The 25,161-nt window shown below is 37.0% G+C and overlaps 1 protein-coding gene across 8 annotated transcripts in view; it reads left to right on the plus strand.

Moving 5' to 3' along the window:
- The window catches only part of Wdfy3 (WD repeat and FYVE domain containing 3), a 272,242-nt gene that overhangs the window by 139,415 nt on the left and 107,666 nt on the right, over window positions 1-25,161 (plus strand). For 7 of the 8 annotated variants that reach the window (XM_070012519.1, XM_070012518.1, XM_070012515.1 and 4 more), the window contains 9 exons: window positions 2,704-3,161; window positions 4,422-4,505; window positions 10,037-10,214; window positions 11,979-12,193; window positions 16,905-17,017; window positions 18,226-18,457; window positions 20,493-20,593; window positions 20,738-20,956; window positions 24,799-24,980. In XM_070012519.1, coding sequence (XP_069868620.1) covers window positions 2,704-3,161; window positions 4,422-4,505; window positions 10,037-10,214; window positions 11,979-12,193; window positions 16,905-17,017; window positions 18,226-18,457; window positions 20,493-20,593; window positions 20,738-20,956; window positions 24,799-24,980 — 1,782 coding nt within the window. The remainder of the gene's footprint in view (window positions 1-2,703; window positions 3,162-4,421; window positions 4,506-10,036; window positions 10,215-11,978; window positions 12,194-16,904; window positions 17,018-18,225; window positions 18,458-20,492; window positions 20,594-20,737; window positions 20,957-24,798; window positions 24,981-25,161) is intronic. The other variant, XM_070012516.1, reaches the window with a different exon arrangement.

Consider the following 25,161-nt stretch of genomic DNA (forward strand, 5'->3'; position numbering starts at 1 on the left):
AACTACTAAGATTTTGATGTGATAATGTCCATGGGTAAGTCAGCTTTGAAGACATAAGGGATGACCTGTCCAGAAAACTGCAATACAGAGTATCAGACTAAGGATTCATAAGCACTGTTTTTCTTAACCCCTTTTGTAAGTGTGTGTGTGTGTGTGTGTGTGTGTGTGTGTGTGTGTGTGTGTGTGTGTGTGTGTGTGTGTGTGTGTGTGTGTGTGTGTGTGTGTGTGTGTGTGTGTGTGTGTGTACTTGAACTCTGGACCGTGTGTGTGTGTGTGTGTGTGTGTGTGTGTGTGTGTGTGTGTGTGTGTGTGTGTGTGTGTGTGTGTACTTGAACTCTGGACCTTGTGGCTTTGCTTAGCTTTTCTGTTCAAGGCTGGTCCTTTCTCATCTGAGCCATACATGGTTTATAACTGTTTAATAAAAGTCTCACAAACTTTTCTGCCTAGTTTGGCTTTGAACTGCCATCTTTCAACTCTCAGTCTCATAAATTGCTTGGAGTCACTATAATTCTTTTTTTTTTTTTTTTTTTTGGTCAGTCATGGGGCTTGAACTCTGGGCTTGGGCGCTGTCCCTGTGCTCTTCAGCTCAAGGCGAGCACTCTACCACTTAAGCCACAGCACCACTTCTGGTTTTCTAGTGGTTTATTGGAGATAAGAAGAGTCTCATGGACTTTCCTGTCTGGGCTGGCTTTGAACCACAATCCTCAGATCTCAGCCTCCTGAATAGCTAGGATTACAGATGTGAGCCACTGGTGCATGGTTTGCCACTATAATTCTTACAGTGAGGTTTTACATGTTTCTCTGAATACATTCTTCCTCATCTATCAAATAATAAAGTCATACGCTATTCTAGAACTGAAAAGTTTGTTGCCTTTTATATTTGTTCTGTCAGTTGTGGATTTTATTGTTTCGGTTTTTTTGTTGGTGATGGGGTTTGAACTCAGGGCCTAGGCACTGTCACTGCGCTCTTTTTACTAAAGGCTCACTTTGAGCCACAGCTCCACTTCCCAGTTTTCTGCTAGTTAATTGGAGATAAGAGTCTCATAAACTTTTCTGCTTGGGCTGGCTTTGAACTCCTCAGATCTGAGTAACTAGGATTACAGGCATGAGCCACCAGCACCCACTGCTCTGTTGCATTTTATTATCCCTTTTCTATGTTTAGTTATGTTAAAACACACAATTCTTACCATTATATTATGGCTCTTACAGTATATAGCAGTGTATCAATCACTGTGCAGGCCTGGAGCCTGAGAGCAATAGGCTGACTGTCCAGTGCAGTAGGTTATGACACCTGGGAGTGTGTAAGTATGCTGTGAGTCTTATACAACAGTGAGATCTCTTCTCATTGCTAATCTTCATTGTTAAAGCTATGTATGACTTTACTTGTCATATTTTTTCCCCACTATATTCTCCAAAAAAATGTGATAGGCTTCCATGCCAGGTGCTTTGCATTGTTTTACCTATGTTTCTTGTGAGGTAAGTTGCTGTTTTTGCTTTACTTGGTGGGAGGTTGAATAGATAGGTGCTGAAACATTATTTAAATTAGATTTAAACATAATCATTCATACCGTAACATTTGCAGTTAACCTGTAGAAGTCTATAAGATCTTCTTTTAAGTTAAAAAGGCTTATATTAATATGAGTTAATATTTCAAGTATAAATACAGTTTATTAAATTTGACAAGACAAGGAAGTTTTATTATTGAGCAAATATTATTAAAATAGAAATTAATTGGTTACAAAATAATGGAAAAATATAGTGTGGGTTGTTTTGTTTGTTTATGCCAATCCTGGGACTTAAACCCAGGGCCTACGCACTGTAACTTGGGCTATTTTTCTCAAGGCTAGTTCTTTACCACTTAAGCCTGAGCTCTGTTCCAAGTTTTTGGTCATTTATTGCAGATAAGGTATCACACACTTTCTGCCCAGCCTGGCTTCAAACTGCAATCCTCATGTCTCAGTCTTCTGAATAGCTAGGATTATAGATATGAGCCACTGGCACCTAGCTGTAGAGTGTTTTTAAGATTTTATTACATACATAGTTTGTATACTTTGTTTTTAAAAATGAGTTAAAGCATAAATTATATACAGTGATGTCTTTATAAGTTCTGAAGCCATACATTTCAAAATGTTGATATACACACATATATGTATATACGCACATGTATATGTATGTATATGTGTGTATATATCTGCATATATATATAGCTTTTCCATTCTTCAGATAGCAATATCCTTAGAAATCTGTGAATTATGTTCATAAAATGATGTTCACAGGTAATACTGGTAAGATTGTTAAGTTGTGTTTTAAATAATAGACATACCTTTCTTTCAGATACTTAAATATGAAGGAAAGAAGTCATTGTATATGTAAACAGATTCAAATTGCAGTCTATAATGTAATGATTAACTGCATGAGTAGGAATTAGACTTGCTTGGGTCTAATTACTTAATTTGTAGATGATACTATCCATTAAAGACCTAAGTAGAGTTTTTTAGTTAGCCTTTGGATATAATGATAACTGGAAATATCTCCTGCCCGTTTTATGGCATTAGTTAACTAGCAAAGTATTTGATGTACTTTATACATCTCACTAGGCAAATGACAGAAAGCTTCACATCAGATGTTTGACATTTATGCATAGTTTTTGTTTCAGTTGTTTTTTTTAAATTTAAGTCATGGTTCGTGTTTTATCCCCTGTAGGCCCTTTTGTCAGTACTTCGAGAAAGCCATCGTTCCAGAACAGTTTTTAGGAAAGTTGGAGGATTTGTGTACATTACATCCTTGCTCGTTGCTATGGAAAGATCCTTAAGCTCTCCACCGAAGAATGGCTGGGAGAAAGTGAACCAAAATCAAGTGTTTGAGCTTCTCCACACTGTGTTCTGCACATTGACTGCAGCAATGCGCTATGAGCCAGCCAACTCTCATTTCTTCAAAACTGAGATTCAGTATGAGAAATTGGCAGATGCCGTTCGATTTCTTGGCTGCTTCTCAGACCTAAGAAAAATAAGCGTCATGAATGTCTTCCCCTCAAACACACAGCCATTTCAGAGACTACTCGAGGAAGACGTGACCTCAGTGGATTCAGTGTCACCCACTTTGCGACACTGCAGTAAACTCTTTATTTATCTCTACAAAGTAGCAACAGATTCTTTTGACAGGTATGGCTCTGCTCTGCATTCTCATTTAAGGTAGCACACGGGATGATTTCAACATTAAGATTTGTATTCTAAGTTAAAACACAGGAAAACAAAAGCAAATGAATCTTCTATTTACTTTTATTTGGGAATTACATGCTTCTCTGGTGTTAAGTTTTTCAGTAAAGGAGTCTGTTTTATTTATGAATTCAGGTTCACTTAAATAGTTTTATGACTTGCCTTTAGTGATGGTATTTGCTATTGCTCTCTTCTTTGCCTTCAAAACTATCAGGTCCATCTGGATTTCATAATATTGGTTATCAATAGGAGAATATGGGTATAATTACACATATTTCCAGAGAAGATAGTATTTCTGTATGTTCTTAAAAAGTGATATATTAGATGTCTTCCAACTATCACATTTAAGAGTCTATTTCATTTACTCAATCATTTAATAAGCAAGTGCTTAACAAAGGCCTCATCTGTACAAAATCATTGTGCATAAAGTTACTAAGGTTACAGCCCTGAGCTAGACAACCTTGATCATTACTTTCTTATAGCAGCTAATATGAAAACAGTAATTACAGTGCATTGTGTCAAGTTCTGTCATGGAAATACACAGTTCTAAGGAAGTATGTAGGATAGCCACTTTTCCTGAATCATTTTTGCATTGCTTCAACTCTATTTATAATCAGGTTTCCACTTAGAAAACAATGTCATAGAATAATGCTGCTAATATATCTGTTGCAAGTGTTATCACTTTTAGTAGTAACCATAGTTTTGTTTTTTGTTTTTATGAAACAAGTGGCCTGTTGATATTTTTCACTAATAAATAGAGCAAGTAACTAGAGCTTTTAATATGTTTTGTGTTCTGTACCATGGGTTATCTATGTATACCCACTGAGATATTCCTTGTTTCTTAATAGTATCTATTATGGGAAGCATGGGATTGTGTAGAGTTCAAGGAATAAGCTTTGTACATTTGTATAATTAGATTAACTTCTCTTGTCTTTTACTTATTCTAGTTAATACCCTTCATTCATAGTTTGCATTGTCAAACATGGTATACAACACTATTTAGCAAACATTAAATGTTAACATTAATAGAAGAAGCATCAGCCTTAAGCATGTTTCATTTAGTGTACATGTAGTTTTGGTCTTGCTCCTGCTGACAGTCGGCTGACCTTTAGGAAACTTTTAGTGGCATTTCTTGTGAAACTAACCAACTGCCAACCTGCTGTTCTCTTCTAACCTCTCTAAACCACCCTGTTTTGTTGTCTATAGTCGTGCAGAACAGATCCCTCCTTGCCTGACAAGTGAGTCTTCTCTCCCCTCTCCTTGGGGGACACCAGCTTTGTCGAGGAAAAGGTACTGATCTTATAAGAGGAGTCCATCTTGTTTTGTGTGGTTTTTTTCCCTATGCTGTCATTTGTTTTGCTTTTTTTTTTGTACAGGGGTTTGAATTCAGGACTTTGTGCTTATTATTACTAGGCTGGTAGCATGCAATTGAGATTTACCTCCATGTTTGTTTTTTGCTGGTAATTTTTGAGATAAAGTGTTAGAATCTTTCTGCCTAGGCTGGTCTCAAATTTCAATCCTTATGCTTTCGGCCTTCCAGGTAGCTGGAATTACACGTGTAACCTGCCATCCACCTTCACTCAGCCAGATGAGGGGTTTTTGTTGTTGATGATGGTGTAGTTGCTTTTTTAAATTTAATTTTTAAAATTTATTTTAAATTTATTAATTTTGCTTGATAATAAACATGAAACTATGAATGTTGTTTAGAACTTTGTATTTATCTCTATTATTTATTCTATACATTTTATATTTAGAGTAAATAAATCTTTTATTAAAAATAAGTGAGATATATATCAGGTACTGGTGGCTCATACCTGTCATCCTAGCAACTCAGGAGGTTGAGATCTGAGGATCAAGGTTTGAAACCATCATGGGCAGAGAAGTTCATAAGATTTCAGTTAACCACCAAATAATTGGAAGTGGAATTGTGGTTCAAGTAGAATGCTACCCTTGAACACAAAATCTGAGACAGTGCCCAGGTCCTGAGTTTAAAGCCCCAGGACCAACCAGGCCAAACTAAACAAACAAAAATTGTAAGACCCTTACACTGTGGTATATTTTTCTAATCCTATCTACTTTGGAGTTAGAGATCAGCAGGATAATGGTTCAAGGCCAGCCCAGGCACAAAGTTCCTGAGTCCCAGTTTCATCCAGTAGCTGAGAAGTGTAGAATGTTTCTTTCATCCTAGCTTCACAGAAGGTCGAGATGGGAGAAAAGTGGCTCCAGGCCAGTCCTAGCAAAGAAGTTCATGAAACCTCCATCTTAACTTAAAAATCTGGATATGTTGATGATATGCTTTCAACCTAGCTATAAACGGGAGGACCAAGGTCCATGCCCTCCTGGCAGAATGATTCCCATCCAGAAAAATCAGAGCAAAAAGGGTTGGAGGCATGACTCAGTGGTAAAGCTTGTTCTTAGCAAGCACAGAGCCCTGAGTTCAAAAAAGAAATAGTTAAAATTGAGGGCATCATATCTCTTTAAGTAGGCTACCTCCTAGATTTTCTCTTTACTTTAAATGTTGTTTTTTTTTTTTCTTTTATTGTTACTGCAAAATGAACCTCAGCACTACAAGGAATTGTTCATTTTCTCAGTCAGGTTAAACCAGTTGAAATATGATGCTGTAACAGACTGGTCAAGGCTAAACTTTGAAAAAAAGCAAAGAAAAATACTAACACAGTTCTTAACTTTTGTCTGTTCTACATGTATTTGCTATCTCGTACATAAAGTTTATGAATTAAGACAAAAAGTTGATGAATAAAAGTACAGTTGAGATCCATTGAAGCTCTCTCTCAGCCTGCACTTTCTGTGATCAGAGTCTGTGTGCTGGCACCAAGTACTCTTCCTCCCTCTGGCTTCTCATAAGCAATTACAAGTCTTTAACCCCTTCATAGATGTCCCACTCCTGAAAATACTGTGCTTGACTCTTACTTATTACTCAAATTTTGAAGCTTGAACATGATTTTAGTTAACGTGTTAAAAGTATTCATTATAGCCGGGCGCTGGTGGCTCACGCCTGTAATCCTAGCTACTCAGGAGGCTGAGATCTGAGGATCGCGGTTCAAAGCCAGCCCGGGCAGGAGAGACTGTGAGACTCCTATCTCCAATAAACCACAAGAAAACCGGAAGTGGCGCTGTAGCTCAAGTGGTAGAGCGCTTGCCTTGAGCTGAAGAGCTGAGGGACAGCGCCCAGGCCCAGAGTTCAAGTCCCACTACCGACCAAAAAAAAAAAAAAAGTATTCATTATAATTGTGTACTTCAACATAATGGCCAATTCTTTATGTTGGTCCTGTGGGTTCAAACAACCTCAAACTTGAAAATAATGTTTTTCAAAATTATGTTTCTTCTGAACATGCACATACTACTTTCCTCATTGCTCTTTTCTAAACAATAGTGTAACAACTATTTTATATAGCATCTACAGTCAATTTAAGTATTATAACGAGCCTAGGAATGATATAAAGTATATTTATTGAAGAAATATTCTAGCCAGCCACTGGTGTCTACCATCCTACCTATTTAGAGGGCTGAGATCTGATGATCATTGTTTGAAGCCAGTTCAGGCAGGTCCATGAGACTCCTGGAACTTGAGCTGTGGCTCAAGTGGTAGAGTTCTAGCCTAGCACTAAAAACAACAGAGGCAATACCAAGGCCCTGAATTCAAGCCCTAGGACCAAATAAAAGAAATATTTTAGGTCATATGCAAATACTTTGCCATTTTCTAGAAGAGACTTTAGCCTCCATGGAGTTTTGTTATGCAGAGACTAGGAGCTAATGTCCTGGAAATTCTGAGGGTTGACTCTATTTTATAATATTATTAATAATAATGTTATTAGTCATAGTATTATTACTAACTAGTGCTATTAATATTAATATTGTTACTAATACTATTTAATAGTATTACCACTAATTACTACTACTATATAGTCTTACTGTAGCAATGAATAGTGATACTCATTAGGTATCTAGAAAGACATGCTTTTTAAAAATCTGTATGTTAGCTGGGTGCCAGTGGCTCACGCCTGTAATCCTAGCTACTCAGGAGATCTGAGTATCTGAGGATCTGGGTTCAAAGCCAGCCCGGGAAGGAAAGTCCGTGAGACTCTGATCTCCAATAAACCACTAGAAAACTGGAAGTGGTGCTGTGGCTCAAGCGGTAGAGCACTCACCTTGAGCTGAAGAGCTGAGGGACAGTGCCCAAGCCCAGAGTTCAAGCCCCACGACTGACCAAAAAAAAAAAAATCTGTGTGTTACAGTTAGCCATGGCATAATTCAGAATAGTCTTACATGAATTTAGGGTTGTTTAGTATATTTATACCATACAACTACCCTCCCTCCCTGTCTTCCTTTCTTCTCTCCCTCTTTCCCTCCTTCCCTCAAATATGGAAAACTAAAACACACATGACCTTTCTTGTTATTTAGTAGGATTAATCAGAATTATCAGTGAATAATGTTCAGTTAGAGGAACTGAAAACAAAATACAAAGAAATCAACACTGTACAAAATAGATCTGACCTGGAGAAGATGGCAAGTACTAGTTTTTGAGTAAGTAGGGAATCCATCACTCATTGCCTTTAGCTATGTGATGATAAACAAAGCAGATTCTGTATTTTAAGACTTACCTATTCCTAAAAGAGGTAAATGAGCCTTAAGAATATTGAATATAAGTACCTATAGTTTTTTAATTTAATCAACATAAAAATTGACTAAGATTTGATCCTCTATCCTCTTTTCATCCTCTTTACAAAAGGTTAGGTCTTATTCTTGAGACTCTTATCTCCAATTAACCATTAAAAAAAAGCCAAAAGTGGATCTGCAGTTAAGTGATAGACCACTAGGTTTGAACAGAAAAGCTCAGGAACAGTGCCCAGGCCCAGAGTTCAAACCCAGGACTGGCAAAAGTAAAAAGAATGTGTGATAGCCTATTACTTATTAGAATTTGTGTGGCATATACCTGTTACAGTACAACTAAATTGAGTTTATGAATGCTATATAACATTTTTACAGTGTTTTTCTAGTTTGAAAACCATGCCAACCCTTTATAGAATATTTTTATATATGATTCTAAAAGTTTGCTACTATAATATAATAATTATATATATATAATATTTTTAATACTATTAATTATGTATAATTATGTATGAATTTGGTTTCCAACAAATAACAGTGTATTTCTTGGATGTGGTCATAATTTAAATTCTAATCTAGATTAAACTGATGAATTTAGTAATACATATGGAAAGGAAAACCTGTAAGTGAAATGTACAGTTAGAATCTATGTTTACCCAAATTTGAGTTACTTTCTGAATGTAAGGAAAATATCTTTTATGAAATCCTATGAGCCCAGTTACATTCCAGAAGAATTAGGAGTCTTTTTTTTTTTTTTTTTGGTAGATTGAATCAGCATAGGAGGACAGTACCTATGCAATAAGCATTTGTAAATCTCTTAAGTTTAGAAATCAAATATTTCTGAAGGAAAATGGACAGAATATATAGCAATTGAAGGCGTGAATTAGTTGGAAGATGGGCTGATTTTTAAATTTAGCTAGGAATGCCCATGCGATTTTTTTTTTTATAAGTGAAACTAAATACTTTCCTAGAATCTCTGTGAAGAAGCGAATGGTACTTTTTAAAATCATGGCAGTTCCAGTTCTCTGGTCCTAACTCACAGATGTAAAGCGTCTGCTTCCCAAGCTGCTCTGGTGTCAGAGAGCTGAAACGGAGCTGCTGTCCAGGATGGAGCTCAGCATTAGATGGTTTATGCTGAGATGGACTCATTGTAGCAAGAAGCTCCCATAGGCTGTAGCCACAAGCATCTGTTTCTCACTGCCAAGATGCAAAATGTGCAGATTCATGAATTGTAGATGAATAGTACGTAGTATGAAATAGAAAAGCAAGACCATGGACAAGAAGAAATATGCACATTCAGAATGTGCCTTGGCTTTCTAACGCATAAAAACTTGATGGATAAAATATGCCTTCCAAGTCTGAAAAAATAGTGGTAAGTATTTTTGGTAGTATTGGATAGACACAATAGATTAATATAGTTCCCAGTAACCAAAAGAAGACTTCCCTGATCCTTGGTTCCCTTACTCTATAGCTGACCAGCACCTAGACCTTTTGACTCATGGAGCAGGCCTCTTTAATCTTGTCAGTTCTTAATTGTGTTGCCTAGGGGCAGAAGAAAGGACAGAATACATGACAAACTGGGAACTGGTGGCATATGCCTAAAATTCTACTCGGGGAGCTGACATTCACAGGATTGAGATTCAAAGCCAGTCCCATCAGAAAAGTCATTGAAATTCCATTTCAAAAATAACCAGCTTTTAAGCTGGACAGAAGTGTGGCTCAAGTGCTAGAGCACCAGCTGAGCAAGGAAACCAAGCAAGCTAGAGGCCCTGAGTTCAAACACCATTCATTAGCAGGGTGTGAGGTAGAGTAGAGGAGTGGGGGGTAACTTCCAAAGAAAACAATCTCATTGAGATAATTAATTTAACTTGAATTTTGATCAGATTTTCTCCAAACTCTCATTTTCCTAGAGCTTTGAATGACTCATTTCACTTATTCTTTACATCCTTTGACACGGGTGCCATTATCTAAATGGTAAAAACACATACAAGCCAAGAATTAATAGTTAAATTATCTATATATGCCTTAATGAGAGTTGATAAAAGACCATTTCTAATAGCCCAATCTCAAGGTGGTTTATAACTCATCCGCGAATTCAAGATTTTTTTATATTAGTGAATAAAATAAAAGAAGATGAAAAACTGACCCGAGAATGTGGTTGAGGTTAAATTCTAACTAATTATTTTCCTTTATAGGCATGCATATCATTCTGTCTCAACTCCCCCTGTTTACCCTGTGAAAAATGTTGCTGACCTGAAACTCCATGGGACAGCTTCACCTCTGCAGAGTTCTGATGCCGTCATCATCCATCCTGGTGCCATGCTAGCCATGCTGGACCTCTTGGCCTCTGTGGGGTCCGTGACACAGCCAGAAGTAAGCCTGGTTGCCTTAGTTCCTTCTCAGCTGTGATAAATGAACAGAAAAGTGTATTTCCATGAGCAAGCGAACAGTCAGTAAGGAAATGATATGGAACTGTTTGATAGTACATACTAGTGTAGCCAAGAGAAAAAAATAGGAATTTTTTAAGCCATACTTTTTTTTTGGGGGGGGGGGGTCCAGTCGTGGGGCCTGAACTCTGGGCCTGGGCGCTGTCCCTCAGCTCTTCAGATCAAGGCTAGCACTCTACCACTTGAGCCACAGCACCACTTCTGGCTTTTTTCTTTTTGCTTTTTTTGTGGTGCTGAGGAATCGAACCCAGGGCCTCACACATGCAAGGCAAGCGCTCTACCACTGAGCCACCTTCCCAGCCCCAAGCCATACTTTTTGATATAAATGATGTCTATGCATGTTTTAAAATATAATTCATTTATTGCAATGCAAATTCAACCATGGTTACTTTTGGTTACTTCTGTTATCACAATGTAAATTCAACCAAGATTATTTTTGATTACTTCTGTTATTGCAGTGTGAATTCAACCAAGATTACTTTGGGTCACCTATGTTGCCGGAGTAATTCTGTTTTCCCTTGTCAGTACAGCTCAGCAGTGAAAATTGTTAATTAGCAATATAGTAAAGAGACTGGTAATGATACATTGAGGTTATTTGTTTTAATGTTTAGCACTCAGAAGTTTGGATGAGTTGGAATTCAGCTGGCTATCTGTGTTAAAATGTTGTGTAGCCTCTAAAGTATCACAAGTGTAAATGTGAATTCTCCTTTCAGCTAGGTACCTGTCCTCTGAAAAACACTTCAAACCCACTATAAAAACAGATCTACTGGTGGGAATATGGCTAAGTGGTAGAGAGCTTGCCTAGCATGCCCTGGGTTCAATTCCTCAGTACCACATAAACAAAAAAAGCCGGAAGTGGCACTGTGGCTCAAGTGGTTGATTGCTATCCTTGATCAAAAGAAGCTCAGGGACAGTGCTCAAGCCCTGAGTTCAAGCCCCAGGATGGGTAAACACCACCAACAACAAAATAGACCTACTATTTGTTATTTAGTCATGGAACCCAGAAGAATTGGAAGACAGTAGAAGCTAGCTGAGTATGCTTCCAGCAAAATTAAAATAGGGATTTTTGTTTAGCTGTGTTCTAAAGTTGCTGGATCTCTGTAAACCGGTTACCTAATTTGTCTGAATGTTTGGTTTTTTCTTTTGTTTCTTTTTTTTCTTTCTTTTTTTTTTTTGGTTGTGAGGCTTGAAATCTGAGCCTGAGCCCTGTCCCTGAGCTCTTTAGCTCAGAGTGAGTGCTGTACCACTTGAGCCACAGCACCACTTCCGGTTTTCTCATGGTTTATTGGAGATAAGAGTTGCATGGACTTTCCTGCTTGGCTTTTTTTTTTTTTTTTTTGCAGTTGTAGGGCTTGAACTCTGGGTCTGGATGCTGACCCTTAGCTCTTCAGCTCAAGGCGAGTGCTCTACCACTTGAGCCACAGCACCACTTCTGGTTTTCTAGTGCTTTATTAGAGATAAGTCTCATGGACTTTCCTGTCCTGGCTGGCTTTGAACCTTGATCCTCACATCTCAGCCTCTGAGTAGCTAGGAGTACAGGCATGAGCCACTGGTGCCCGACTGTCTGAATGTATTTTTGAAGCACATAGAGACTGCATAGTTAATCCACATAGTATGCTTCATGTAGAAAGAATTGTCACCTATATCACTAAAAAAGCCTTGGTGGCCTGGATTTCTTTGTTGACTTTAGCACGCTTTGGACCTTCAACTTGCTGTGGCAAATATCTTACAATCCCTGGTGCATACAGAAAGAAACCAACAAGTCATGTGTGAAGCTGGTCTTCATGCGAGACTATTGCAGAGGTGCAGTGCGGCGCTGGCTGACGAGGACCACTCTCTGCACCCTCCCCTTCAGCGGATGTTTGAACGCTTAGCCTCTCAGGCACTGGAGCCCATGGTGCTAAGGTTAGTAAATTCCTTTTCAACTCTTGATACAGTTGGTAATGCAATTCCTGGATCTTTTTGACTAAAGGGTTCTCATTTCCATGGACCTAGATTCAATTATCTGTACACAAGACCAAAACAACCAGAGTAGACAAAAACAATCAAAACGAAGAGTACTTACTAAAATCATACTTACTAATAAATAGCATTTCTATCCACTGGATAGTTCTGCTTGAATCTAGTTGGCGCTGGTAGCTCATACCTGTAATCCTAGCAACTTGGGAGTCTGAGTGCAGGAGATTCCCAATTTGATGCCAGCCTGGACAGAAAAACTTGCGAGATCTCTCTCAGTCCATAGATCGGTACAGTGGCGCATGTCTGTCATTGCAAGGTACATGGGAGCCTGAGATTGGGAGGATCGCAATTTCAGGGCAGCCACCAGAAAAGTTCATGAAACTGTATGTGGTGGAAGCCTACAGTAGCAGGTAGACCATAGTGCAGGAGTGCAGATGGGCAAGAAGCAGAACCTGCCCTAAAATAATCAGTGAAAAACAAGGCTGGTGGTTTGACTTAACAGCGCCATATCAGCCCAGCAAGTATAAAGCCCTAAGTTTAAAGGTCAGTATCTCCCTCCCCAACTCTTATTCAGTTGGTATAGGACTTATATCTACTTTATATTTAAAATAGTTATATGTAAGAACTCTTAAAAATAAGCTTGCAAATATTATTTGGAAGTAATAACATATTCACAGGTATGAAGATAGAAGGTAGAGGTTCCTTGTCACCTTCACACTGTTCCCTTCAGGTGGTTGCATCTTACTTAACTGTAGTATCATCTCAAAACAAAGAAACTGATACTCTTATTATTTATCTCCATATGCTGCTTATTCCCTTATTTGATTTCTGTGTATATTTTTTTGGGGGGTGGCTGGGGGACAGTCTTGCTATATAGTCTAGGTTGTCTTTTACTGGTTCAGCCTCCTGAGTGTCAGAATTATGGATGTGTACCACCTTACCTAACCCTTTGTGTTTATTTAATCCCCACACAATCCAGGATGTCACAAATGTCTCCTTAGTGCTGCCCCTTCACTGTCATACCCATTCTTTTACCTTCTAGTATCTCAAACTCTTAGAAACCACTTCTCTATTCTCCATCTGTATAAATTTGTCATTTTAGAGTGATATACATATGAAATTTCCACTTATGGCTTGAGATATATACAGTTGTTATGTGTATCAATAGTTTGTTCATTTTTATTGCTGAATAATATTCTACAGCATGTGAACTATTCAAGAAATATTATAGTTCGTAATACCAAGGAACATACCCAGGACCATGTACATGTAAGTCAGGCTCTCTACCATTGAACCACATTCCTAGTTCAAGAAAGAAATATTTTATGATAATCTTTTTAAAAAAGAAATTCAAGAGAAACAATGCTGTATGTTTTAGAAAGAAAAACTTACTAGTTTTTAAACTTATTTTCTGTGTTTTGCTGGAAAATAAATAGATTTAATGCATATATTATCATGCTTGGCATTTTATTGTTTTTAAGACAGTGTTTCACTATGTTGCTCTAACAGGCATCAAACTCAGAATCTTTCTCAGCTGCTCTAGTACTGGGATTATAGGTATGCACCACCACTCCTAGATTCTGGATTCCTTTTATAAAACTATATTCACATCTTATTGTTTTGGGACTTCAGTACAAGGTCTTCTCTTTATTGGATTATTTTTTATTTACTATTTATCTTGCAAAACTTTTATGTTTCCTCTCAGTCATGGGGCTTGAACTCTGGGCCTGGGTGCTATCCCTGAGCTCTTTAGCTCAAGGCAACCACTCTACCACTTGAACCACAGCACTACTTCCATTTTTCTGGTGGTTAATTGGAGATAAGAGTCTCACAGACTTTGCTGCCGGTCTGGCTTTGAACTCAATCCTCAGATCTCAGCCACCTGAGTAGCTAGGATTACAGGAGTGAGCCACCAGCACCCGGCTATTTGGTAAAACTTTTAAGAGCTTTCTTTTAAATGTCTGAAATCTACTTATTCATTCATTCATTCATTGATTCATTCATTGGTGCTGGTGCTGGTGCTGCAGCTTGAATTCAGCCTCAGTACTGTCCCTGAGCTTTTTTCTCAAGCCTAGTGTTCTATCACTTGAATCACAGCTCCACTTCAGGTTTTTTAGTGGTTAATTGGATATAAGAATCTCAAAGAATTTCCTGCCCTAGCTAGCTTGTAACCTCAGTCCTCAGCTCTCAACCTCCCAAGTAATTGGCAATTGGCACTTGGCTTTGTGATTTTTTTTTTTTGGCAGGGGGTGTGGGGGTGGGGGTGGGGGAGGGGGAGGTCAGTTGTGAGGCTTGAATTCAGAGCCTGAGCACTGTCCCTAAGCTTGTTTGTGATCAAAGCTAGAGCTATACCTCTTGAGCCATAGTATCACTTCCTTTGTGATTTTTTTGTTTGTTTTTTGTTGTTTTTTTTTTGGTTTTGTTTTTTTGCTGGCCATGAGGCATGGGTGCTGCCCCTCAGCTCTTCAGCTCAAGGCAAGCACTTTCTACCACTTAAGCCACAGCACCACTTCCGGCCTTTTCTGCTTATGTGGTGCTGAGGAATTGAACCCAGGGCCTCATATATGTAAGGCAAACATTCTACCTCTGAGCCACCTTCCGAGCCCCTATTTGTGATTTTTAAGACAGGTTGTGGATTAAGAAAAACTTTGTCGAAGTGTTGTATTGGCAGTATGCTAAGCCTTGATAATACCAAGATAAAAGAGACAGTTCGATTCACTTCGTCCATCATCTATATCTTCATAGTCCTGAGGCTTTGAAAGTAGCATTGGTATTTTCCCTCATTCTTGCTAATCTACTACTTTAAAAGTAGAGTCAGAGACATAAAAAGACTTTATCATATTTAGTACTAGTGTTTTGCCTGACGAAATCACTTGGACTGTGTAGTTAGACAGAATAAGCAATGAACAACTGCCATTTAGATATGCTCAGTTCTCACAGAGAATGAATTCTCTGAAAGAAAAAGCCTTGCTACTTACAAGATATAGTTTATAAATTACTTGTGTATATATTTGAATAATTGGCTAATTAAATCTGACTTTTAAAACATTTCTGTTATCTGAATTGAAACTAGAGAGGAATAATTTTTTTCATGATGCCATAATGGACAGAATACCATGGAATCTTGCTCTAGTAGGATATATTCAACAGATCTTAGATTTTGGCTTTTTATAATATTCTGTACTCATTTTAATGCTTGGAATAAGAACAGAAGAAGCTTATTTAGTTGAAATTATAGATATAGAAAATTGTTTAATATCATTTTCTGATTAGATGAAAATTATTTTTAAAACTCTTTGCCAGTCAGTGGGGAAACATTGGTGAGCAGAAAAAGGAAGCTTTTTTTTTTTTTTTTTGGTTGGTCGTGGTTTGAATTCTGGGCTTGGGTGCTGTCCCTGCATTCTTCAGCTCAAGGCAAGCACTCTACCACTTGAGCCACAGGGCCACTTCCGGTTTTCTGGTAATTGGAGATAAGTGTTTCACTGACTTTCCTGCCCAGGCTGGCTTCGAACCGTGATCCTCAGATCTCAGCCTGCTGAGTAGCTAGGATTACAGGCATGAGGCACCGGTGCCCGGCAGAAGCATTGTTTTTTTTTTTTTTTTTTTAAAAAGTGTAGTTAATAATAAAACATTTTTTAAAGTACAAATAGAACCTGAAAGAAAAGAGACAGATACAGCATATAAATAGCAACCATAATAAACCTAGAAAGGATTTAAAAAAAGAGAATAAAGTCAGTTATTTAAGAAATGAGAATATTGTATATTCATTTATGTAATAACAGTGTTAATAGGGTTTACCCAGACTTCTTAGAGAGGGTGGCTCAAAAGCAGCTTTGTGGAGGTAAGGACAGATTAGACATAAAGTGTGGAAGGAAGTTTGGGTAGATTAAAAAGTGAAAAAAGGACATTCTCAAAACTGAGGGTCACAAATGTGATGGTTCCAGAAAGGAAGGTACACTGTATTCGTAGGAAATTTGCATTCCTGGAGCAGAATTTATGGATGGGAATCTGGGAACAAGGAAGGTAAAGACTTAGGAAACAACATTCTAGGCATGCTATTGTGTGCCAGGCTCCTTGGTGAGTTAGGCTTTTAATCTACCAGGAAAGGAAAACCATTGCAATGTGTTATGAAAGCAAAGGACATTGAATAATGGTTATTTTTAAAAGATGTGAATACTAACGAATGGACTGAGTTGGTACAAGATTAGAGTCACAAAAGGTAACTCAGACTGTTTCAGGAATACAAAAATGTGATTAGACTGGACTGTTATGAGAAATGGAAATAAGCCAACAGATTTGAGATAATTTTTGGAAATAGAAACAGGATTTTCTGATTTTCTAATGTGGAAAGCTAAAAGGAGGAATCAGTATACTTCTGAGATGCAGAATATAAGAAAATACCTAGGTTTCGGCATAAGGTCGTCAATGTTACATATGCTGGATATGGGGCACTTAGGCATTTTTATTAACTTCTGAAAAATTTATGTTGCAAATTATGTTGGAGATACATAGGTATATGGAGACTCGTAAGAAATAATCTTGATTTGGTTTCTTTTGTATTTTAACTAGTCTATTATAATTAATCAATTCCCCCTTTTGTGTTGCTTGATTTCTAAGATATTTTCTTTGAAATAATTTTGCTTTGTTTTTTCTTTAGGGAGTTTTTACGTTTGGCAAGTCCTTTAAATTGTGGTGCCTGGGACAAAAAATTGCTCAAACAATACAGGGTCCACAAGCCAAGCTCATTGAGTTATGAACCAGAGATGAGAAGTAAGTTCACTTTCAACATTTGCTCTATTGGTTAGTTTTATTAATAAAAAGCATGTGGCAGATGAATATATTTCAAAAAGAAAATAATGAAAGGGTTTTTTTTTACTTAAATGGATGTACATATACACTTAGGTGAATTAACTACCTACAGGAGTATGAGGACTGAGAAGGAATGACTGGTGATGTCAGGGGAATGAATGCTAGACTGGCCCTTGGCATAGACAGGGAACACCTTCTTCATAGGATCTGTAATTTCTTTGCCTTCTCAATTAGCCTTTGTTTCCTTGACCAAGGAGTTGGATTATTATTCTTAGGATATCTTCCACAGAAACAGCCAGGAGTGGGAAACTAGAGAAACTGACAAAAATAACATTTTGCACCAAGGAATATAGGCCCAAGCTGAGGAAACAGTGAATCCGGGTGGTTTCTACCGTGAACTAGGGGAGGAGGCTCATGGGAGGAATGGTGATCCTAGAAGCAGAAAGTTTAAGGATGTGTTGTTCATGGGAACAGGAACATTGAAGGATGTTGCACCATTGTATTCGTGATGGATTACTGGAAAATTTGTTTAAAATATGTCTTTGTACTCTTGAAATTGTTCCCATTTGTGTACAGGTTAGAGTACTAAAATTTAGCTACTTTTGTGATTGCATATTTAATTCCTGTCCTTAACTACTTTTGTGATTTCTTATTTAATTCCTATATTTCTAAGAGAAGAATTAAAACTGGGGAGAGGATGTTGAAAATAAGTTGTTGCTGTTTTTTTTCTGACATTTTTCCATAAGAAAGATGACTTGTTTCTGTTATAATGCTTCTACAAGATTGTGCTTTCTTTTAAAAAAAATAATAAAAGGAGTTTTGTGGAATAAAAGTATTACCTGGTCTATAAACCATTAACTGAGGTTTATAATTCAGTTACAATGTAATAGTGGCTTAAGTGGTGATTTTTGTTCCTGCTAGCCTCTGTGGTTTCTAACATGCCCACATTGTGCACATTACTTTGATATTAGGTGAAAAAAGAAACACAGCTATTTTAGCTTTAAGAGGAACATTTAGTACATTAACACCAGGTAAATGGCCTTGATATTTGAAAAAAATTATTGTATATTGAAATTAGATGTAGTGTGCAATAATGAGTCAGTCCTATTAAGTTTAGTTTAAAATTTTGCCTGTTATTTTTTTCAAAGAAATTTTCTTTTACCTTGCAGGTAGCATGATCACTTCCCTGGAAGGTCTGGGTTCTGATAATGTTTTTAGCTTCCATGAAGATAACCATTATCGGATAAGTAAAAGCCTGGTAAAATCTGCAGAAGGAAGTACTGTACCCTTGACTAGGGTGAAGTGTTTGGTCTCCATGACAACCCCACATGACATCAGACTTCATGGGTCATCAGTTACTCCAGCCTTTGTTGAATTTGACACATCTCTTGAAGGGTTTGGGTAAGGACATTGCAATCCAGCCAAGCCTTCCTCTATTACTTTATGTCTCATACTCAACTTTGCAAATGCATCTTTAGTTTTAAATCTACCCCATTAAAGTACATTATGGTCTATCACTATTCTATGTTTTCAAATGATTATGCTTCTTTGAGCTCACTATTTAAAAAGTCCTTTTAATTTTATTACAATAAATAAATTGATAAAAAATAGAGTCAGTAATGTAAGGCCCACGAGCCGGATCTGTTATTGTTGAATGCTTTGTTAAGCTTAGTCAAGCATGGAGTATATATCTGTAAACCCAGAACTAGGGAGATGGAGGCAGGAGGAGCATGAATTCTAGGCCTTCTTGGCCTCATAGTGGGATCCTATTCCACAAATAACAAGAAAAAGAATTGTAAGATGTATTGTTTATGAAGGTTTATTGGAACCTGGCTCACTTATTTGTGTGTGTATTTTCTGTGACTTCCCTCGTGCTAGAATGACAGAGTTGTATAATCATGATAGAGAGCTGCCAGCCCCCAAAGCATGAATTTTTGTCACTTGATTCTTTCCAGGAAATTTCCTGGCTCTTGATATAGTGAATATATATGTACAAGTGATATGTAAACTAACATGCGATTAAAAACTCTCATTAGGTTTTATCATTATTTGTCCCTCAAGTTATCTTTTACATAAATATCCAGTGACAATAGATACTGAGATTGATTTAAATGACATTAGATACTATAGTAGCAGAAGTAACAGAGTTCTATAGATATTGTAGCTGCAAAATAGATGCAAGTACTAATAGATCTAATAATTAGGTTGCAAAGTTTATGTGGTTCTTGTTGACATCTCTTTTTAATGTAAATATGGGTTAACACAGTCTATGAGAATGCTAATAGATACTATTTGTATACTGTTTATCTATAGGATTCTTATGTGTTGTTCTAATTTTGTGTTTGTGTTTTATTTATATATTTTATTATGTTTAAATAGTTGTACAGTGGAGTTCGTCTTTAACAAATCAGTTGTATTTGTACTTTAAAATATTGTCATGAGTCATTATAAGACACTAGATGTTTGAGACTAGTCAGAGCTATTCTATGTTGTATATAATTTGTAACCACACTATATACTAGATGATAATAGTATCCTGTCTAATATCTATAAACTATGCTATAATAATCAAATCAGGGGGAAAAGCGCACAAGGGAGATTTTTCTTAGCACTAATGTTTTTTTGTTTCTTTGTAGTATTGAAATTGAACTCAAGGTCTCATGAATGCTAGGCATATCTTCCCTACTTTTGCTTTTTAGTTAGTTTTTCAAATAGGGTTTCACATTAACCGTACTTAGACTGTCCTTGACTGGCAGTTCTATCTCTACCTCGTGATTTGCTGGGACCCTAGGTATGTGCTGTTACCCCTGGTTTTTTTTCAAAATAAGACCTAGCTAACTTTTCTTGGGCTGGCCTCAGATCAGTCCTCCTTTCTAGGTAGTCCTACTTTCTAGGTAGCTGAGATTCTAGAGGTATATCAGCATGAACAATCCTGTTCTGATGTTTTAATTGAGTTTTGATAAGTTTGCTCATTTTAGTTATGCAAATTAGACCTTAATTCTTTAAGAATTTACACTTAAAATTATACTATTAATGATTTTTTTTTTTTTTTTTTTTTTTTTTTTTTTTTGCCGTGGGGCCTGAACTCGGCCTGGGCACTGTCCCTCAGCTCTTCAGCTCAAGGCTAGCACTCTACCTCTTGAGCCACAGTGCCACTTCCAGCTTTTTCTGCTTATGTGGTGCTGAGGAATCGAACCCAGGGTCTCATGCATGCAAGGCAAGCACTCTACCACTGAGCCACCTTCCCAGCCCCTGATTTTTTTTAACCTATTACTTAATACTCTCCTTAATGTGAAAGGCTTTGCTAGACATGCAGCTTTATCATGTAAGTTTTTCATCTCTTGAGTCCCATTACATAGTACCCTGTTGTTTCCCTGTTTGTGTCCATGATTTTGAGAGAGTTGATTGGTAACATATGTTGTCTTTTCTTTATTAGCTGCCTGTTTCTGCCCAGTTTGGCCCCTCATAATGCTCCCACCAACAATGCGGTCACAACAGGACTTACTGATGGGGCTGTGGTCAGTGGCCTTGGTTCTGGTAAATACTACTTTCTGCTTTTCTCTTTTTTTTTTTTTTTTTTTCTGTAGATGCTTTATTTAGTGGTTATATCCTTTCAAGGACCTCATTTTTTTAATGTAAATTTGAGCCAAGTAAAATCTTTCATATTATTTTTCTCTTTAGGTGAAAGATTCTTTCCTCCTCCATCTGGACTAAGCTACTCTAGCTGGTTTTGCATTGAACACTTTAGTTCTCCTCCTAATAACCATCCAGTCCGACTCCTCACAGTTGTGCGCCGAGCAAATTCGTCTGAGCAGCATTTCGTGTGCCTGGCTGTAGTTCTGTCAGCAAAAGACCGATCATTGATTGTATCTACTAAAGAAGAGTTACTTCAAAATTATGGTCAGTACTTGTCTTTTTCTGTTTTCTTCTTTTGATTTTACAAGTAATAATTCCAATCAATTTTAAGGTCCAGCTGGTAATTTTTTTTCCAACTACGTTGGTTTATCTTAGGACTTGACTATTGTTTACAAGTGAATTTTAAGGGACTTTTATGAGTCTTTAAAAAGAATGGAGCAAAAAAAGCCTAATGAAGACTCAGCTCCCCTTGCCAATAATCGAGTTTTTGCTAGGAAAGCAGCTTGCTTGTTTGACATATTTTTGATAAAGATTGTTATTGACTATGAATTCATTGAGCACCTGCCTACCATCTGTGCTAAATTGTGTAATTGTTAACATTTCAGTTGCTTGAAACTTAATCAGTTAAAATCAAGATTTAATTTATACAATTATACAGTTATAATTACCTATTCCAATACAATTTCAAACTCAAGGCATTCAGAAGACCTTCCCAAATGACATAAATAACATAAAATACAAATCTCAGTTTACTCAGTTTTCTCTGCTTTAACTATAAACATCTGTAAAAAATGTACTTTTATCATCTATTTTCATTTTTTAATTAAAAAGTGAAATAATATATTGACATGGCTAATATTATAATAAATTTTAATTATGAATATTTAATTAAACACAAATATTTAGCTTTTCAGTTAGATTGTAAAATTTCTTGGAATTCATGATTGTGCCTAGCATAGAGCTAAATATCAATGTAGTCATTACTTTAAAATTCCCCTTATTGAGACTGATGATCTAGCTCAGTAGTAGAGTGCTTACCAGTATGAAGGAAGCCCTAGATTTGATCCCAAATATTAAAACAATACACAAGCCATTAGTGCTGTTTGGTTCTGTTGACTTCTTATTAAAACTATCTCTAAACTGAGGCATAGTAGATCATGTATGTAATCTTAGTTATTTGGGAGATTAAGATCAGAAAGATCGAGGTTTGAGGCTAGACTGGACAAAAAGTTCATGGAAACTGCATTATGTCTATCGTCCCATCTATAGCAGGAAGCATAGCGTAAGAGAATTCTGGTTCAAATAAGCACCCTGGCAGAAAAGCAAAGATTTTTCTCAGAAATGGGCTCGAAGCATAGCTCAGTCAAGCAAACATTGACTGTGAAGGCTCAGTACACCACCACCCCCACAAAAAAAGAAAGAAATCAGCTATCTCTAGCCTTGCATTCAGGGATATCCAGAATGTTCTTTTCACAACTTCTCTAACTTCTCTTTATTTAAAAAAAATTTTTTTTGGGTTCCAGTCATGGGGCCTGAACTCTCTGGGCCTTGGCGCTGTCCCTTAGTTCTTCAGCTCAAGACTAGCGCTCTACCACTTGAGCACAGTGCCACTTCCGGCTTTTTTCTTTTTGCTTATGTGGTGCTGAGGAATCGAACCCAGGGCCTCATGCATGCAAGGCAAGCGCTCTACCACTGAGCCACCTTCCCAGCCCCTCTAACTTCTCTTTTGTAGTCTCCTTTAGTAGATTTCTCTTGAATCTTTCCCTTAAAAATAATGTTCACTCAAGGTTCACCTTTGGATTTTAGATTGAATCTGTTCTTCATGGGGAAAAACAATCATCAATTTGTGTCTCAATAACTGTACTATCCCTTTAGCCCAATTGTTTACCTTCTTACCCACATCTCATGGTCCATAACTCAAGAGCTTTCAGAATTCTTTGGCCCTAATTTTCTATCTGGTTATCCCATTTTAACATTATTGATAAGATTCTACCCATATAATAGTCTTAACTTATCAACAGAAATATATTCTGAATTTTCATTTTAAGATATATAACCTTGGCATTTCAGTATAGACAAATACATTAATATTCTGTAAGTAGAAATCAGTATTTTACTTGTTCCTTTTCCATGTAATTTAAATTCTGTTTTCAAGTATATTGTATTCCTTTGTATTGAAGAAATGCGTGGTCTGCTTTGTTCATTAGCTCTTGTTTGTCTTAGTGAGTTTTTAATATTAACTTTCTCACTGCTGCCTTGCCCCTGTGAATACTCAGATAGAAGGAATGGGGATGTGGCTCAGTTATGTAGCATGTGGGTTTGATTCCCAGAACCACTAAAAAATATAGTAAGTTACTTTTATTAGCTTAAAATTAATATTAAAATAGTATAAACCCATTATTTCTTGTCAACATATGTCTAGCGACATACCAGACGGTAGTGAGAAGCTAGACCAGTTAGAAAGTGATTTTGTAAGTTAGCAGATGAGAATATCTTCATGTATATGAGACAGGTTATCTGTGGAAGCAGAAAGTTGGATTAGCTATGACTTGCACCACATCCTCTCTGCCAGCTGGTGTCAGTAAGGGTTCTGGGCAGTACAGCTAAAAAATGAGCAGCAAATGCCTGCTCTTTTTATACTTCAGGTGCCTACATCAGATAAGATCTCATTGAGGTTTCACTTTGTGTTTTCTTACAATACTGTTAACTTTGTATAAGTACAGTATTGTATAGTACAGAGCTTATCATCTTGCTTGACTGAGATTTTTATGTTTATTGATTTGATTTGTATTTCTGCATTTCTTCTTTCCCGCAGTCCTTGGCAGCTAACATTCCATTCCCACAGTTTGACTACTTTGGGAAGCTTATATAAGTGGAAACATGAGTCTGTACTTTTATATAAATGATTTCTTTCACCTAGCATAAGGCCATAAAGGTTCACCCTTGTGGTCACATATTATCTTATGCCTTTTAAAAATACTGAATAGTATGCTATAGTATGTCTATGCCACATATTCTTTTTCTCTTCATCTACTGGTCAGAGGAGCAATGTAATATTTGGGATCATAATGACAGCTTTGTTGGAAAACTGTCCAGCTTTGGAATTACTGCTTCACATGGCAGTTCTATTTTCAGTTTGTTGAGGAATCTCCAGAATGTTTGTTTGTTGTGATTTTTTTTTTTTGTTTTGGTTTTTTGAAACAGGGTCTTGCTGTTTGGCACAGGCTGGCCTCTAAGTGGAAATGCATCTACCTTGGCCTCCCGAGTGCTTGGATCATAGGCATGTACTAGCCCTTCTACATTGGTTTCTATAGTGGTTGTAGTATCTTGCATTTCCACCAACAGGGAACAGAGATTCTGATTTTTGTTGCTATTGTTTTGTGATACTGGAATTTGAATCCAAGGTCTCATGCTTGCTAGGCAGGAGCTTTATTTACTACTAGAGTCATAGTCAGTCCTTTGTTTTCTATTTCATAACAATTGCCTTGACAAGTATGAGTTCGTATCTCTTTCAAGTTTGGTCTCATTTTCTTTGATTGGTGGTGTTGAGCATCTTTTAAAGTATCTGTCTATTCAAATTTATTTGTTTTTTGTTTGGTTTTGGTTTTCTTAGTATTGGGGGTTGAACTCAATGCTTTGCATTTGCAAGGAAGGCTCTCTTCCACTTGAGCCATGCCCCTAGCCCTCTTCACTGTTTGAGTTGTCTATATATGGTTTGCACATACTTTTTAAATTTCATTTCATAAGTTGCCTTTTTTGTGCTAATTATTTCCTTTGACCTGCAGAATTTCAGTTTAACGTATTTCTACTTGTTTAGTTTGGGTGTCGACCTGTATTTTTAATTTTTTATGATAACTTCATTGTCTGTCTTATTTTTTACTCATTACCTAGTATATCTGTTTGGTTATAAGGATACCCCTGAGCAGATGCAAACAAACATACACTACGTATTACTTCTGGCTACATATGTGGTTATTGAATAAATAGGATAGTTCATTTGTATCATTTTCTTTTTAACATAACATTAAAAGCAGCTAATCTAAATGTAAATAATTGTCAGAATAGAGATGATAATTGATAAACATTTTTTCATCGTTCCCCTTTAGTTGATGATTTTAGTGAAGAATCTTCTTTTTATGAGATTCTCCCATGCTGTGCTCGCTTTCGATGTGGAGAGCTTATAGTCGAGGGGCAGTGGCATCATCTGGTTCTGGTGATGAGCAAAGGCATGCTGAAAAACAGCACTGCAGCCCTCTACCTTGATGGACAGCTGGTTAGCACAGTAAAGGTAAGCATTGGCACTTGTGACTATACCTACTTTGCAAGGAAGCTTTAGAGGGTGTGTGCGTGCATGTATATATTTTGTAGGAATAATTTTAAAGTTAGAACCTTAATTGTAGGCTGACCTTTAGTACTCATTTAAACAACTTATTAGAGTCATATGATTGGCCTGTTCAGTGCACCTTATT

This window comes from Dipodomys merriami, unplaced genomic scaffold, assembly GCF_024711535.1.
Source record: "Dipodomys merriami isolate MVZ:Mamm:240054 unplaced genomic scaffold, mDipMer1.0.p SCAF_9, whole genome shotgun sequence".
NCBI lineage: Eukaryota > Metazoa > Chordata > Mammalia > Rodentia > Heteromyidae > Dipodomys > Dipodomys merriami.